The 18,656-nt window shown below is 46.7% G+C and overlaps 1 protein-coding gene across 1 annotated transcript in view; it reads right to left on the reverse strand.

Moving 5' to 3' along the window:
- NDUFA10 (NADH:ubiquinone oxidoreductase subunit A10) overlaps positions 1-14,140 on the reverse strand; it is a 42,723-nt gene extending 28,583 nt beyond the window's left edge. Inside the window, exons 1-7 of the mRNA XM_072874875.1 lie at positions 13,998-14,140; positions 12,708-12,876; positions 11,895-12,110; positions 10,988-11,074; positions 8,572-8,693; positions 5,878-5,957; positions 1,979-2,033 (exon numbers count right to left, since the gene is read on the reverse strand). Coding sequence (XP_072730976.1) covers positions 1,979-2,033; positions 5,878-5,957; positions 8,572-8,693; positions 10,988-11,074; positions 11,895-12,110; positions 12,708-12,876; positions 13,998-14,081 — 813 coding nt within the window. The 5' untranslated portion in view covers positions 14,082-14,140. The remainder of the gene's footprint in view (positions 1-1,978; positions 2,034-5,877; positions 5,958-8,571; positions 8,694-10,987; positions 11,075-11,894; positions 12,111-12,707; positions 12,877-13,997) is intronic.
- Positions 14,141-18,656: the final 4,516 nt, after the last annotated feature.

An 18,656-nucleotide genomic window follows, 5' to 3' on the forward strand; every position in this document is an offset into this window, starting at 1 on the left:
CACTGCTCAGCAATAGCTAAAATACTGGTGCATTGTCAACGCTGTTTTGGTCAGATCTAAAGAACAGCACCATATGGGCTCTTGCAAAGAAAGTTAACTTGACCCCCGTCAAACCCAGTCCATCAGTGAGTGAGCACAGCAGTAATAGGCTGCCTCCTGCAACAGTTTGAAGTGTTCAAATATGCTTTTCTTGGTGGTTTTTTTTGTTTGGTTGGTTTTTTGGGTGTTTTTTTTTTTTTAAAGAACTCCACAAAGGCAGTAAGCAGTCAGAAACCTCCCTTGGTATGAATGCCAAGGTGGGGCTTACGGATCTTTAGTTAAGCAGTGACTTGGGGGCTTAGGTAGGAAAGTCTTTAAGACACGTCCCGTGTGAAGATGGAAGTGCCCTCACAAAACTACACACAAACCTCTGCAGTAAGTTGGCCTGCTACCTGCTGAATGTCATACCTAGTGCAGGTGGGTGGACAGGTGCTGGTATACTGAAACAAATGTTTTCCTTTTGCATCTGATTTGGGAAAGCCTGTTACACTTTCCTAAACTCCTCCACTTCACCAAACTAATAAGTTTTCCATCTCAGAGAGTAATCACCCTGCCACTTCTCTCCTCCCAGTTGATTTAGGAATTAATCACATACTGCTGTGCAAAGGTCTGGACCTATTTCCTAAAGCAGAGAGCAATATAACCAGCCTCATATTTCTTTTCCCCTCCGAGGAAAGGAGAGCATTAAATGGACTCTAGGAGGATTATCAGAGCTTTCAAACAAGAAATACAGAGGATAAAAATATTAAAATCAGCAAGACATATCTGAAAATATCTTTTTACTGCAGCTGAGATCCTTATTGCTACTACAGAATTGAAGTGAGCTTTGAGGGATTCACCATGTAACTTTCATATCTAGAACTGAAATGGGCCCACTACAAACCTGTCCAGAATTACAAAGAGCTTGTTGCTCCCTCTGGAAGTGGACAGCACCTACGACAAGTTAACAATGGGGAAGCAAAAGGCTTCTGTTATCTCACTAATAACCCTCCATGAGCAAGCATGTTTGCTGAAGTAAGGCAAATATATTACACCTACTCCAAAAAATAACACAGTGGAGTACAAGGAAGCAGTGATCTCATGTTAATCCTGTCACATAAGAGATGGTTTATTTCTAGCAATAAGAAGGCAATTTACCTGGCTTGGTCCAGGGTTAACGTGTCTGGCAAAACCATTTGGAGAAAAAACTGCAGTTTAGATACCATGTGCTAGCTCATACAGATGAATAACCCAGGGTTACAAAGCTTGTAACAGCTCTGGTTATCCAGCTGTTTGCTATAACCTAATACTGACTAGCTTTTAGAAAACAACTGCTATTTTATCACATAGGAACCTGTGCACCAACCTGGATCACAGGAAGCTGCACAACAGCAAAAGCCAACAGAGACAGATTTTACACCAGTAGACAGTCTCAGCTGAATGCTGGAGGTGACTTACCTCCTGGTTAATGCCATTAGTTCCAAACTGAGCTATGCAGAGCCTTGCCCATCCCACCAGCCACTTCAAACAGCAATGCTGACTGAACAGCCAAACACTGCACAGCCCAGCAGAGACTCAGGAAATGCTGTTTCCACCTCCCTCACAGGATTCACTTGGAAAAACAAACCAAATTCGGAAACACCCACCATAAGTTACATCAGACAAAAGACACTAAGAAAGTTATTAGCGTTTAATCATGTGGTCTATAGGGGGCTTTGCTCGCTCAGACAGTCAGGAATCTTGGCAAAAGGGATGGGAGGTGGGATTTCCACTCTCCTGACAAAACGACACTCACTCATCGAAATATTCTAGTACAGACCTAGCCCAGCTCTTTGCCATAGCAACAAACACTAAATGCATTAAGTAGTTAACTAAGTTTGTTATCTAGACAATGTGTTCTCTTTACATTTCAGTCTTGGAAGTTTAAAAAAAAAAATCAATATATGCAACAAATACTTACCTTTTCCACATCCTCTGCCCCAGCTGCTGTGTACTGCAGAACTTCACTGGTCTCGCTGCAAAGAGGAAAAAAAACCACTGAATTCCCCTGATACAACTGCTCTACCCATCCTCTCCCCCCTGCTCCAAAATGAAGCAGAAATGAAGTTAAAAGGCACAAACGCAGAACCAGAATAATTGCAATTTTTTAGAACGCTTAGAGTTCTTGCAATAGAATTCCTATTAGACCTGTAAGTTGCTTCTTTCCTGGTGCAAAATTGTTTTTAAAGGGCAAATGGCCTGTGGTATCTACATAGTTTCCATTCAAAAAATTTTTTAAAAATCCCACCTATGAATTTGTTTCCATTTCACCAATGTAGATACTTGCCCCAATTACAATTGCCCAATCTGTTTGAAGCCAAGTGACATTTTCAGCCAGTCTAACCCAAAACTTCCATAGACCTTCCATTTTATAACAAGTACATTAATACCTGTGGGTAATTTTTAACAGAAGAATACATTCATTCACCGTTATTTAGTAAGACTGAGCTAACCGAACCAATACAACGCAGGCAGCAAGACCTGTAAGTAGAAAATAATTTAAAACAGGTAATAGCTTCCTGTTTACAAGATTGTTTTCCTACAGTAGCCTTCGTAGAAAAGTCACTTGCAGAGCAGTTCCACAATAGGAGTTCCTATATGAACATGTTTCACTACTATATACGCACAGCCGCCCTCAGTAACAATTGTCCCCCAACCTGCTCCAGCTGTCCTAGGAGACCTTTCCTTTAGCTAACAAAAACTTAAGAGAAAATAAAATGGAAGCCCAATGTGCACAGTATATCAAACAACACACAGCAAAGCTGAAGAGCATTAGGAAGAATTTGCAGACTTTTTGCTTAGCATAACCGCTTCCAAGTTTAATCAGGATTAAGGCTGGCAATATAACACTGTTGCTCTAAGTAGTCACATTATCAAAATAACTTGTAACTGCACTAGTCCAAACTAGTTCCTGGGCTGCGTTAACACTGGTCAGTCAAAACAGCTCTGGTAAAAAAGTTCATTTATAAAATGCCTTTAATTCCTACGAACTCCCAAGCTCTTACAGCCAGCCATTCAACTGGTACTTCTAGTAGGGGAGCTACTTAAAGAGCTAGTTCTCAACTTGAGAACAAAGCATAAAGCCTCACATGACTCTTCAGTCGCAGAAAGAAAATAAATGGCTTCCTTTCAAAGGGAGCTGATATGACAGCATAGCATGCATACTCACATCTTCAATATCAACTGTCAGTAATCAAAGGGAGAGGTCAGACTTCACCAGAGTCTTATACTGGCAATTGCATTAACAATGCAGACCAAATCACTCAATACTCTGCAGATTATTAAGGCTTTCGTTAAGAGAAAACAGCTGCTCAGTAGAAGCAGTATTGGATAGGAAAGAGAATGTTAGCAATCTTAGGGCTTTGGTCTAGGAAAAGAAAAATAAAACAAAAAACAACAGCTGTCTGTTCAAAATCACAAGGTAATACCTGCCACAGCACCAGGCTCACAAATCACTCTCAAAAGAAACATTAAAAGACATTCATAAACACATCAGACTAGAAAGGAAGCACCAATTTTAACATAGCCATACTTTCACTGTAAAACACACCACTTCAGGCAGCATCAAGTTGCTCCAATTAAATGGAACAAGATAACAGGAATTTTGCTAAGTAACAAACTAGACTATTTTCCTGCTGCATTTCAAGAAAAGCAAGAGAACAAGCAAACATAAGCTTGTACATGGAAAGTATGCAGGAGTTTGTTCAACAGTCCATAACAACTCTTTTTAGCCTGTCTGAACCAGATTTTGGTCATCCTCAAGAGTTAGGGAATCAAATAGTTCTTAGTCTGCCTAGAGACTAACAGCCAGGCATAAATATAGTTCACCGCATCACCCTGCGAGTCAGCAAACAGTTAAAGACAGTCGAAGCTTCTGTATATTTATCCAATACAGAAGCCATCAGTGAGATCCAGAGATGCGCAAAGCTCAAGTTTCACACATTCACAACTCCCCCACATCAAGGGGACAGAGACATCTTTCTTCAGACCTGAGCACAAAGATTGATCTGACAAGCTATTGTAAGCCCATCCGCTGATGAGGATGCCAACCGGAGGGTGTTTGCTTAACAAGCATACTGACCATGTACAGACAAAGGGGAAAGAGTTGAAATCACAGCAGGACCAGCTAGTCTAGGATTTAGCTTCACTACACACCATGGTATATTTCTGGGGCTTGATTTGATCCAAAGAACAAGCAGCATTTTTCTCCTCACCAGTAAATTCAAAACAGTTCTGCCCTCAGGGGGATGACAGTCCCAAGGCTTCCCACCCTCCCTCTGCACCCTTAGCTCCCACTTCCTTCCAAGAGCCATGTGCTGGCTGCTAATCCGTGGGGGACACACTGGGAGGCAGCTGACCATACATCGCACCAACAACTTCTGCCCTCTATGAATGACAGGCTCAATATGAAGTTATTCAGTTCAATTGCTGACAGCACAATTATACCAATTTACCCTGAGAGCTGGGAGCAAGAAAGCAAGGGGAAACAAGCAGGCTACAACATACCTGAAGATCTACTTTGACTTAAATGTAACTCAATAGTCAGCCTCATGCACACACCAAACCTTGCACAATTAGAGATCGTTTTGATGTAGAGTAGGCCTGACTGTGACCTTTAGGAGTTTCCCTTCCAGAAAGCTATTTGTTTATGAGGGACCAAGATTGCTTACCTTCACATGCCTTTAGACTTTTAAGACAATTTGATTTTTTATAGAGCTCTTTTATAGCTTGCCAGCTGTCCCAATTCTTATAATAGTCTCCTCATCTCAAGTTTACAGCGCACACATTCTCGCTTCCCAGCTAGAGAAAGCCAGGGGAGCCCAGAGAAGAGCATGTTTAGTCTCTCAGAGCAGGTAGCAGGGCAGTCTTTTATTGGTCTATATTTACCAGCACCAACAAGTCCATCAAATCCTTTTCAAATGTGGAAGGCTGTGAGGTGTATGCCTCATGAGATGGAGAAACAGAAGCAGAAGAGGGAACAACAAGCCCTTACCTGAACACCTCTTTCCCCTCTCACTCTGTATCACTATCAAGAAACTAGCCAAAGCTATGACAACTGAAAGGTAGTTTTTAGGAGAGAAAAATCCCAAGCTTTCCAAAAAGGCCTGAGAAAAGCTTATATTGCATCACACACTCCTCAGGTCATGCAAATGCAAACATACTGCTATCACCATGGTATTCTGGACATCACTCCAAGAAAACCCTCCAACCACTGTAGCAAGGTAATAGAAAGAGCAGTGAAGGTGCCAACACCAACCACAGAGCACTGTCATAAGACGGAGACAGAATTTGTTTTTGCAGAGCAAACAGACCAGATTCCTGGCTTTGCTCCTGAAGCACTCTTAACTACGAACAAGTTTATGCTTCCCTGTATCTGACTCCATGACAGCAAAGCTGCAGTGCCACAAGACAGCAGGATGAAAAAAACATACTGCAGATCAGGGTTCATTAGCTTTGCAATGTATTAGGTGGGTCAGTTAATGCAATTCAATTAATTTACTATTGTAAACACTTCCCCCACTCTGAATCTGTTAAGAGTCAACAAACATTGCTTTATAAGCTCACACCTAAAAAGATTTCATTTTTCGTCTTCCAATATTCTAACACTGGCATCAGGCTTCTCAGATGCCAGAGGTAACTACACGCAAGTATACATAGTTGTTATGCTATGGATGCAGTACCCTATCATTAGAAAATAATATTGTACCATGTAGCACAAAGAGGATTTCTCATGGTTTTATTTGCTTAAATAGGCAGAGATTTTAGGATTTGCATACATTTTTACTCAAAGACTCAGACAAAACAGTTTGGTCTGCTAACCTGATCTCCGGTAAGAAAGTTTTCTTGTAAGCGTCCTCAATATTCTGGAGATACAAAGGAGACACCTTTTTCTCATATGGCTAAAAACAAACAGAAAACAATGTTGTGAAATGAGTTTTCTTTCTTTTCCCACCAGCGCAGATTCCAGTCTAAGCAGAAGGCACTGTCACACCATCTGTCAAGAGCTCGCTTTTTATTAGCGGCCAGATGTCCAGTGAGCCACATACACATTAATGAAAATTTTAAGAATTAAGACATTTGGAGTGTTTAGAATTTCTTATACGGCACTAAATATCTAGAGTACCCCAAGGAACAAGTCAGTCTGCATTAATCACTGCTTTACCATGTACTATTAGGCCCACTGTTTTATTAGCCGCATGAGTAAGATTCTTCCAATATGCTACTGAATCTAGAAAAGGAATCTAGAAAGGGAAAGGCTGGTTCAACAGAAGAATGTAAACCAAACTTTCCTGCAATTTATTTCAGTTTGTTACAGTAATCACCTCATTTTTCCTGAGCTCGCATAAATTAAATGTACCATACATCAGTCTCAAAGTTTAACTTTCCAAGGACTGATTAATCCTAGCTACCTGCATATTCAAGTTTCATCCAGGAAAAAGAAGAATCATAGAATAGAAGATTGTCCAAGTCTGCCTTTTCAATGACAGGGCCAATGTGCATCTATTTCTCCAGTTTCAGACAAGTGCATGGGCAATCACCCACTCCAAAAATCTTTCTTTTGAGATTTCATGGCTATTATACCTGCTGTTAAACAGTTCACCATCAGCTACATCTGCTGCACAGTGTACTTTAATGTCACATTTGCAAAGTGTCACTAATTTCTCTAATCTACCATGTGTTCCTTCAGTTCAAACACAAAATTAAATTACATTTCCTACTTGAAATGTTCATCCAAGATGCTCATTATGTTGGAAGGATCTATGTCTCTGCTAGTTGCGCCCACTGGAGGGCTTTTCTTTTCCCAGTGCCCTGCAAAAACAGAACGCTGAATACCAATGAAACACTCCATCCACCAAGGCGGAATTCCCAAAAATACCGTCCCCAAACAAGCACTAGTGTTCAGCAATACTACTGCCCCAAGGAAGTTACAAGTTACATCAGCAATTTCTGCCAGAAGGTCTCAAAAATGCCACCGACCTTTATGCTCACAAGGGCAAAGAACTCACAGGTTCCCACGATACATTAAGAAGCTTCTAATTCTGTCACTGAAGTTGCTGAAACAAAAAAGCTATGGTTTTCCTATACAAAAGTATCTTGTTCGTTAAAGCGCAGAGGCATGTTCAGTCATGGCCTAAACTGCTGGAGGGGCAGAGGGGAGAATCATTCGACCGGCAGACCCAGGCCACGCAGATCACGAAGCAGCAAGGGCAGCCTTCCATTTACAGCTCTGAAGTCACTTCCCTTTGGCAATCATCAGCCTCCCTCTTAAATGAGCAGGAAACCGCAAGACGAAATGCTACTAGCTCACCCTAGCACACTAACATACACACGCATGCTTCGAGAGAAGCAGGCATAGCCAAAAGTGACCTGAGAATTTTTTAGTAATAAATTTTTCTTTGAGTCTATCAGACTTTCCACAGTTAAATACTTCACTTGACTACAATTTCCCTTAGCCTTTGAACAAGGTACAAGGTAAACATCATTTAATCCTCATGACACATCTGAGAACAGTTACAAGCACATGTCCAAATATCACAGAAGGGGAAAGAAAAAACCCAAACCAAAAACCTTATTTAGATTAGTCATTATACGAAAGTACCCTACAGCTTTTCTGATCCAAGACTACTTCAATAACGCAGTAATCCAGTACGCTGATATAACGAGAGAGGTAATTTGAAGACAATGCTACAGAACTAAGTTAGTTTTGTTTTCTTTTGAACAGTAGTCTCCATCCAATACCATGATTTTAAAAAAGACATCTTGGAGAGAAACTATGCCACCCTCAAAGGGTTTTGAGAGAAAGTGAGAATGTCCCACACCCGTCAAAGATCAACAACAGGTAAAAGTCACATACCATGACTTCAGACTAGATTGAAGTTGCAGTAGTGACAAGAAGCAACTGTATTTATCAACTTTATATTAGATTAGCCAGAAAGCACCCTGGATTTTTGTATCTCATGGAATACCTATGCAAGACTAGTTTCAAATTTAAAATTGGTGGTTTCGCTGTGTTAACACAAAAGCGCCAAGCAGCAATTTTCTTGATTTCAGAAGGTTAACTGAACTTGCTTATCACAAGTGACCCACACATTAACGTCAACACAGGTCTGAAACAGCAGTCAACTGGGGAAGCTGGAGAAAGGGACGGCCAGTTGGGGCTTCCAGCGCTCAGGAAGCACAGATAATCTTAGGGCGTGCTGCAAGAAGCATATTACCTGGACACGACTCCTGAAACAGCAGCTACAAAGGTTGGTTTCTAAGGGCAGATGATTTTTACAGGGCTTCTCATTACAGAAATTACAGCATATTGATGCAGTCAAAGTTGATTTTTGCTTTTGGAGCAAGCATACCAGAATACCCACACAGTCATCACCAACACACAGTTCTCACACCTAAGAGGACGAGAAGCTTTTCAGAAGCAGAATTCTGCAGCAAACCCCACAGAACTCCCGCATAAGGGCACGATTACAACAAACATTAACAGGCAGTAATAGTGGCAAGAGAGAAAATTACCTTGCCTTTCTCTTGAATTCTCTTCTGCACCTCTGGGACGGGTACATCTATATAAATGACGCAGTGAGGCGGCAGGAATTCACAAATGCTGACCTCTTTGATCTCCTTGTAGTGATCAAGACCTGTATAAAAACAAAACCAAACACACTGGAGAGCTAAAGGCACACAGTTCATTATAACCAGCTCTCAAACTCATTCAGCAAGAAGTTGCAACTCACAGCAGGTGTTAAAAAATAAATATACACCTCCTAAATTTAAGCCAAATCAAACAAGACAGCAGAAACATGAGGCAGTCAGGGAAACAATTATCTTCACCTCAGGAGTAGCCAAAATGCCAGATTTGCTAAGAACAGACAGAAACAAGAATTTCAATAGCAATTTAAGGCGTCAGCTGATGACTGGGCTTTACAGTTGTTTCCTACAGACTTTCAAACTTTTGTTCAGCTGTAAGTTTGCATGTTTTGGCTGGGGCTGGTCTCCTACGTATGTCACATAACCGCTCCATTCCTAGCCAAGGGATGAAGACTCCACACATCTGCCCGCAAGGCACCAGCACAGTAACACTGCACTGCTCAGGAGCTCAGCGCCAATAACTGCAAACCACAGAATCACTCAGGTTGGAAGGAACATCCACAGATCATCTGGTTCAACCACTCTGCTTAGAGCAGGGTCATCTAGAGCAGATGGCTCAGGACTGTGTCCCACAGTGTTCTGAGTATCTCCAGGATAGAGGTCCCACAGCCTCCCCAGGCAACCTGCTCCAGGGTTTGACTACCTTCATGGTAGAAAATGTTTTTTTTCTTATAAATGGAACTTCCTGTATTTCAGTTGGTGACCCTTGCCTCTTGTTCTCTCACTAGGTGCCACTGAGAAAAGGCTGGTTCCATCCAATACTCCTCCTCCTCCTCAAGTATTTATATACATAAATACCAGCAGGTATTTATACACATTGCCCTGAGCCTTCTCTTCTCCAGGCCAAAAAAATCCCAGTTCTCTCAGCCTCTCCTCACACATCAGATGCTCTAGTTTTAGCGACCTCTGTGGCCCTTTACCAGACTCACTCGAGTAAGTTCCTACCTTTCTTCAGCTGGTAGCCCAGAACTGGGCACAACACTCCAGATTTGGTGATCACCTCCCTTGACCTGCTGACAACACTCTTCTTCATGTAGTGCCCTGGATGCTGGTGGCGTCCTTTGCCACAAGGGCACATTGCTGGCTCACATTCAACTTGGTGTCCATCAGGACCCCCAGGTCCTCCTCTGCAAAACTTTCTAAACAGTTGTCTCCCAGCGTATACAAGTGCCTGCAGTTATTCCTTCCCAGATGCAGGACTTTGCATTCCCTTTTGTTGAACTTCATGAGGTTACCACCCAACCATTTCTTCAGCCTGTCCACGTTCCTCTGAATAGCACCAAACACATATGGTGTGTCAACCATTCCCCTCCCAATTTTGCATCACCTGCAAATCTGCTGAGGCTGCATCCCGTCATCCGTGTCTTAAACCCAGTTTAAGACATGGTCGGCCCCAGTATCCTCCCCTGGGCTACACCACTAGTTATTGGCCTCCAGCTGAACTTTACACAGCTGACCACAACCCTTTGAGCCCAGCAGTTCAGCCACTTTTCAATCTACTACCCACATATCTAATCCATACTTCATCAGTTCGTCAATGAGGATGTTACAAGAGACACCACTGAAGGCCTTGGTTAAGATAAACAATATCCATTGCTCTCCGCTCATCAACTGAGGTAGCCTTCCATGAGGAGCTGACTATCAGATGTTTAAGCGTGATTTCCTTTTCATAAAACTATGATGACTATTCTCCATCACCTTCACATCCTCCATATATTTGGAAATGGCTTCCAGGAGGATTTGCTCCATCACCTTCCTGCAGATCAAGCTGAGGCTGACTGGCCTGTAGCTTCCTGGATCCTCCTCCTTGCCCCTCTTGAAGGCAAGAGCAACATTTGTGTTCTTTGAGATTCAAAAGGGAGCTGGCCATTTAAGGCAAGTAGGCCAAACCCTGCAGACCCATTATTTCCCTCCCACCTAATTAGCTGCAAGATCACGGTCTGCCCGAAGGACCTCTAGTCTTCATCAGCATGCTCACCCACATTTCCAGGGAACTACAGGAGTCTCTGGCTGACAGGACACAAGTAAGCAATACACAGAATACATGTTCTTTAACATGTAAGCAGAACCAAAGCCTTGAATTAAAACTGGAAGTCTCATGGCTTGAGGTTGCTCCTTGATGCATGGAACAGCAAGGTGCTAAGCACCTCATGAAGAACTCTGAATACTTAAAAGAGCCCATCTGCCAAGCAGGCTGTTTTGTTTCTTTTTTAAAAACTAAACTAACCGCGCTTCTGGCTGAGATTATGGCAAAATAACTTCCTTTTGCATGTAAGTAACTTACATCGCTTGTGGATGTAGCCTTGTTTAAACATTGCATCCAGAAATACAAAGTCACTGTAGGGAGAGCGCTCCATCACCACACCTTGTCCTGCAATTGAAAGTAGGTTCCAGTCAGCAAGGCTCAGAGACACTGCTGGCAGCAACATCTAAAGTTACAGTACTGCTCTTATGGTCAATTTTCTGAATGCTTTTCTAGAAATTTTAAATAAAACAAAAGTGCAAGTTTTTGGCTCACACAAACGTTCTGGATATGTATGCTGAACATGCCTGTCTCACCCATACGTATATTCTCCTACCGTGCCTAACACTACAGTAGCTAAGTACTACTATATTTAAGGAGTACATTTACATTCATGCCTGATACTTTCTGGCATGCACATCTTTTCATCTTTTTTGGGAAACGCTTATTAAAGCGCAAGCAACAGGTAAATCAGAGTTGGCATAGGAAATCTTTTCTCACCAGAGGACACTCAAATTATAACAATACCACCACAAAAAACAGCATTTAACGAAATCAAAAAGACTGAATAGAAGTCACCATCAGGAACTAAGTCTAGGGAGAGTTTTAAAAAGGCTGTACAAGTCACAGCTGTCTTGGTATGTTTAAAATGTCTTTTTGAAATCACTCATCAGCAATTTCCAAATTAAAGCTAATGAAATTGCTAACTGGTACGTATTTCCTTCACTAGAAATGATACAAGATACTGTTCTAAAAAAATATGCAGGGTATTTTTCTAAGTGGACTGTTAACCTGTACTCACTAAGGGGGGAAAATACAAAAAGCTTAACAACACAACAGTCTTTCATTTAAAACTGCAAATACTAGCAAAGCACTTCAGAACAGCTTACTCGCAACTTACACTAATAAGTTAATTTAGAAGTGACATTTATTTACTGTGAAATCTAACCTGTGCTCAGCAGATGCTCCAACGCATCAGCATACTGTATAACACGGTTACTGAACAGCCAAGCTTGCAGTCGATAAGAGTGTCCATCGGGGCATGTCGGATCATTGTAAAATCTCTCTAGGTTACAGAAACCATTAAATTTCTCATGCAGCAACGTTCCATCTCCCGTGATTCTGTCTAGGTAATGGATGTCTGCTTCTGGGAAATATTTCATTCCTGACAAAAAAAGAAACCCACAACAGAGCACCAACCAAAATAATAAGTTTTGATCATTTACAGTAAACATCTATTCAGCTCATTTAAGTATATAGCTTTACTTCAAGCAACACTTGAAAACAGCACAAAATCCTTTGGTCACTCACATCACAGAGGGCACACAAACCCTAATTTGAAGTATTGCCACCTTTCACCTCCCCAGTGAGAGCTGAGCTATCATTCTAAGCAGAATCTTTTTGCCACCAATCCTCTGATCACCTTGATTGATGCTCTGCGTACACCCATGCAGAAAATCCTAACTCTCAAGGTGCTCAGTGAGCAAACTGACTTCATTCGAAGTAAAATTTCATTCACAACAAATCATATTTACACAAGTGTCCCGCAGATCTGACAAGCATCTCATCCTCATTTCAAACCTCACCAACATTTTATTCTCCCCTTATCTATAAGCTCTCCACATTAACTGAGCCATCGCCCAACGAATAATTTCCTAGTCAAGAACTGCTGGTTTGGTGAACTAACTTTCTTTACACAAGAATGACAATCAGACTGTTAAATTATATTAACTATTACAGAAATAGGGAAAATAAGATGTACCTAGTTTTTCTGCTATTTGTTGTGCAAGCTTGCCCTTCCCAGAAAATAAGTTTCCCTCCACTGTAAAGATTTTGCTGTATGCGGTGAACTTTTTTGTAGCTCTGTCTCCCAACATATAAGCCAGCCAACCATACTGCAAATTCTGCTCGGAGCTGATATGAATTCTTGCCTAAAAGAAAACACAACAACAAAATTAGCATATTTTAGTTTTCTTAGCTGAACTAGGCATGCTCAAAGTGCAGCTTTTTCAGACCTTCTGCACATGCATGAGGATACACACTCGCACATCTAATACAAGGAATTTTCATACAGTAAAGTTAGCACTGTCATTTCAGCTCAGCAACTGAAGCGGTATTTAGGCTGAGAAGCTGTTTATGAAATGCAAGACTGAGAAGACAGAAACCATGAAACAATTTTCAGTGTGTTTAAAGCTTGAGGCAGGACTGCTCTGCCAGAACTCTGCTCTGAATCTACACAATGACTGAAACTTCCCAGACTTCCTGAAGGCCACAGACACATGATGTGCCCTGCGTTCCCATGGGAGATCCTAGAGCAGGCTTTTATTTATGTTTTTGTTTGTTTGTTAGTTATTGGGTAGAGATTAACATTAAACGCTCTCGCAGTCTCTCAGGAGAGTTACAGCTTCATTTCTGCACAACACAGCTCCTGGACAAAGGTGGAAAGAAATACCCACCTGGCCTGCAAAGCTGCAGGCAGCACCCTACTGAGCTCTGCTCAGCACAGCTGCCCAGAGACTTTGGTAAAAAGTGAATAAGCCTTAATTTAAATAATGCAGTGACCTCACTTACACACATGAGATTTTATTTGTATTTAATGTTTTTCTGCTGCACCTCCAGAGATCACATTCGCAAGCTGAAGGTCACTGGGTCACCACTCTGGTCTCAGGTATTCACTTGTGCCTCTACCTGAAGTCTCGCCTCCTCTCCGAGCCCCTGCATTCGCCCGTTGGGAAGGTCCCTGTCTAAGAAGCCGCCCAGCCCAGCCCAGCCTCCCCCACGCCGCAGGGCCACCACCACCGCTTCCAGAGACACGGCCCCTCCCGGGCACACGACCGCTGCTGGGAGCGGAGGCCGGCTCGGAGGGCCAGGCGCTACCACCACAGCCCGCGCAAGCGGCCAGCCTCCCCGTCCCGCCGCCAGCCCCGCGGGGAGGCCGGAGCGGCCCGGGCACCCCAAGGTGAGCCCGCCCGGCCGCGCTGAGGGGCGGCCGCCGCAGCCAGGGGAACCGCAGCTGAGCGCAGGGACCTCTCCCTTCCCCGGCCCCGCTTACCGCCGGCACGACGGCGCTCCCCAGGCGGCCCCGAGCGGCGGCGGCGGCCGCGGCCGGGCCGAGCTTGGCCAGCCACAAGGACATGGCGGCACCCAGGAGACGCGGCCGGCCCCGCCGCGACGGAAGGGGGCGGGCGCGGAGAGATGACGTCGCGGCGGGGGGGGCAAAAGCCCGCCCGGCGCCGCTATGAGGGCGCGGCCGTCGGCCACGCCCCCTACTCGCCGGCCACGCCCCGTAGTCGCTGGCCACGCCCCCGCCGCGCCGCGCGGGCTGTGCCTGCAGCAGGCAGCGGGCGGGCAGCGGGCAGCGGGCAGCAGGCAGGCAGCAGGCAGGAGCGCATTGCCTCGCAGACGAGCGTGCCGTGGGGTGGGAGGTGCAGGGGCGAGAGGGGAAGCCCTGCTCTTTCTCTGGCGCCAGGTTTGCCCTGGGGGAGTCTCGGTACAGGCAGAGCTGGCAGGGGTCAGGCAGCGCCAGGAGCGAGGAAATCCTGGCCTCTCCCGCGCGTGGCAAACCTTGGCTTCCTCGCGCCTAAAAAGTCATTTCCTCGGCAAATGTTGTTCCCTCAGCAAGTCCCAGGGCGCTGGGAGGAGAGCCGGTGGTGGGACAAGGACACCGCTGCACCCGTGTCCCTGGTGGCTCCTCAGGCGTTGTCCAAAATGGGCAGGAGGTCTCGTGCCAAAGCCCCTCACGCTCCCCCGCCCACTGGGTCCATGAGTCAGGAGGAGCGGGATGTCCAGGGCTTGAGCTTTGGGGAAGAAAGCCACGTCTCGCTGCAGATTAACCGCTTATTCCTGGTTCTGCTGCTGCGATAGGATGCGACCGGACACCAGCCATGTTGTGTCCGTCGTGTTACATTCCATCAGCCGCCATGTGATCGGATGTGAAGGATGCAGCTCGTGTGCTGCCCCTGCCTCCTCACCACTGGCCGGGGACGTCAAAGGCAGCCCTGATCCCTGTCCCCTCTCTTACCTGGCAGGGGGTAGGCAAGACCACCGCTCCCCATTCCAGGCTGGTGGGTACCCGGCTGCTACAACGAAGGCCCCAGTGTCTGGCTATCCACACCATTCCAGATTTGCAAAGCCAAAGAGGTGGAAATCAAGATCTACCTCCAGATCTTGATTTCCAAGATCTTCTCCAGCTGTATGGGAGCCGGTGATCTGGGACAGTTTCCGGTTCCCCGTCTAAACCACTTCCTACCCTATGCTCTGGGCCTTTGATTTGGGTTGTGTTTGCTAGCCAGTGCTAGCTGGGGACAGCGTGACGCCTTCCATACCGGCACCTCTGAGTGATCCCATCCCTGTCTGGATTCTCGCTGTTCTCAAAGAAGAGGATGGTGAAGGTCCACCAATGCCCATATGCATTTGTCACTCTTTGTGATGCCACCAGCTGCTCCCAGCCTAGGTTGCTTGGCCACCATGGAGAGAGGACCACCGTTGCTCTCTGCAGAGAGAAGGGCATCTGCCTGGTGCTTCTCACTGTTGTTCTCTGCTTGTGGCAGAGCTCCCTGGGTCTCCTTCAGCAGGGAAAGGGGTGAGCTACCTTGATGGCCTCCAGAAATGAAAGATGGACTGGGAATGGAGGCCACAATGAGGTGACAAAGAGAGGACATGGGAGATAACTCACCAGCGTGTGCTTCTGTAGTCAAGACATGGCCAGCCTGTTTGCACAAGCCCCGCAGCAGGCTCAGGGCTCAGGTGACAGCAGCCAAGGACGCGTGCACGCACCGGAGCTGGCTGGCTGCAGCTCGGGCCAACCCCACCACTCCTGCCTGCGGCTGGATGAGGGATGCTGGAGGAGAGGGGATGCCTTAACCAGACACATGGGGCAGGAGAAGACACGACTGGGAAACGAGCCAGATGCCCACACAGCTGGCAGATGGGGCGGTGGCGAACCTCGCAGCTGCTCTTGGAGGATTTGCTGATCCTTGCCACAAGATGGGGCTGGCTAATGCTGAAGGAAAGCTGCTTTCTTCCTGCCTGCCACCATGGCTTGTCCCACGGAGCCAAGTTATGAGCCCCAACAAGTCCCCATCTTGCCCAGGGCTCTGTGGAGACTCTGGGGAAGGCTGCTGACATCTCGAGGTGCCACATTCAAAGCATCTTCTCTGTAGAAGCTGCTCCTGTCTCCGTGCCACTGCAATGCACGGATGCTGGAAACCACGTGGGCAGGTTTGCTTCCCCCTTTTTTTGGTTTTGCGCTCCATGTTTGCCAACAGGAACGCCGGAGAAACCACTCTGCTTCAGGAAGCGTTGAGAGCAAATTTGCTTTGCGTCTGGAAAGACCCATCTGCCCAGCCAGCCTGACCTCCCGTATTGGAAAACAGGAAAGAAACCTCTGAATGAACCAGAGACTCTGGCTTTCTAACGCTCAGCTCTTGACCGAGCTTTGAGAACTTGGAAATGCCTCGTTGAAACAAATGGGGAGGAAGAAGAAGGATCAAGGAGACGTCAGGGTGGGAAGGGACGGCTGTGCCCCACACCAGGTGTCCCCTGTGTACTTAGGACCATGCTCCCTGGGCTGGGATTTCTTTCGTTTGCTGGAAAAGAAACTCCTCCAGAAAAGGGAGCAAGTGGAGGCTTAGTGCTGCCTTGTGCTGCCTTGCAGAGCACGTCCACTGCTGCTCTGGGCCAGCTTGGAAAGCTGGGTGGGCAGAAAACCATTGCTGTCACCTCCAGGGTTAGTCCCTGCAATGCTCTGCCGACGTGGCAGGGCTCGGACTGCTCCCTAACCTGTGACCGGTCTCTGCCCAACTTTTTCCTCCATAATCAGATTTCTTCATCTGTTTATTTCCTGGTTTCAACCGTCACATAATTCCCAGACTGTTGTCTCCCTGGGGACTTGTATCACCTGTGGGTGAGCAGGGCCAGCTCCTCATCGGTGCTGCTGGGGAGGTGGCCACGCTTCCAGCCCTTTCCTGAGCCTCAATCGGCAGAAGCTGTGGGGCCTGTGCCAGGGTCCCCCTTGGCTCCCAACTCATCATCTCGTTGCCTCCACCACGAGCCCTGGCCCTCAGATGCTGCAGGGTCTTGCTCCTGTGGCTCCCCTGGATCTTGCCCCCCTTCACTTCCCCAAACCCTGCCTGCCCGTGACCCTGGGCTACATAAGTACCCCCGGCCCTGGGGCTCCTCAGCGTTGACTCCCACCCCCTCCCCACCCAGCCTCTGGGGCATCTTCATGACTCCCCATCTCTGTCCCAGCTCCAAGACCCCATGCCGTGTCCCTGCCCTGGCTCTGTGTCACCCTGACGTAGCCCCATGGTGACCTGCAGCACCCACAGCACTTCATAAGGGACACCTCCCTCCATGAGGGATGTTGGTGGACCATCTGCCAGGCTCTGTGAGCACCCGCAGGTCTTAGTGGCCCCGGCCAACCTCACCCTCTGCTCATGGCTCTGTGGGCTCCATTTAAGCTCAGCCCCAAGCACCTAGGCTCAGTCTTAGGCTGTACCTTTACCTGTGTCTATCTGTCCCTCTCTAACCTCCCTGCGCATGGGTGGACCTTGGACCTACGCTGCAGGTAGCCTTGTCCCCAGTCCTGTCTCCTAGACGGACCTTCGACCTACGCTGCAGCCTCGTCTCTTGTTCAGCCTCCATCTCCTCCTGCTCCTGGGCTCCCCCAGGCTGAACCATACTCCTTAGCTCGCCTTGCCCGGGGCTGTCACCAGAAGCTGCCCATGCTGCCACCGCCTCCTCCCTGGGGTGCTCCTTTAGGGAGGGCACCCATGGCTCGTCCTGCCCCTGGCTCTCATTGCTCTTTGGCGGGGAGCTGGGATGGAAGGAGATGCCGTCGCTCTGCCGAGCACAGCAAATGCTCAGTTACACACTGGACCTGTTTCGATACTAGCGGTGAGTTACTTTCTTCCTTTTCAGCTTGAGCATCTCCATGGCTTCTGAACTGGACAAGAGGGTTTCCTTTCTGCCATCTCTTGCTCTCCTTAAGGCCATCCCAGTTAGACGTACCTCTAGGGATACTCTGGCATTGGATGGCCAAAAATCAGTGCCCTGCTGAAAGCCAGTAACAGACTTCTGACCTTCCTAGCTATCCACTGGAGATGATGAGTATCATCAAAGATGAGGCAGCTCTACTGGTTTTTGTGGGGTGAAGGTTTGCCCCTACACTGCCCTGATCAGGTTTAGGCACTTTTCTCATAGAGCACAACAGCCAGCGTCTCTCCCTTCACAGATCACTTACTCCCAGCCCCGTGTTTGCAGGAGAGATGGATACAGGCAAACTGGTATAAACCCACAGACGCTCACTTCTGCCTTTTGCTTTGATAGAGCCGCACAGCTAAGTTCCACAGTTGGTGAAATCTGGTCCCAGGGATGTCCACAGCAACCTTCTCCCTGGCTGCAGAGCAGGCAGCCGATCTCCAGGTGAACTGGCTTGTCCAAGTGGGCCAGTTTTGCAGCAGGGAGATTATTTTCTTCTGCCTGGGCTGCTGTCTCTTTCAACATCTGTACGCTCAGTTGTCCAGGTTCCCACTGCGCCCTGCTTTGAGTGCTCGACCAGCATCTCAAAGCTTCCCTGCCTGCAGGTGAGCCCGCATGAACAGGCAGGGACAGTCCCGGTGACATCCTGCGTTGTTCACCCACAGGCTCGTGTGCTTCAGATAACCTCCCTGCTGGCCCACTTCGATGCCTCGTGCCTTGGACTCATGGA

This window comes from Ciconia boyciana, chromosome 10 (assembly GCF_034638445.1).
Source record: "Ciconia boyciana chromosome 10, ASM3463844v1, whole genome shotgun sequence".
NCBI classification, from domain to species: Eukaryota; Metazoa; Chordata; class Aves; order Ciconiiformes; family Ciconiidae; genus Ciconia; species Ciconia boyciana.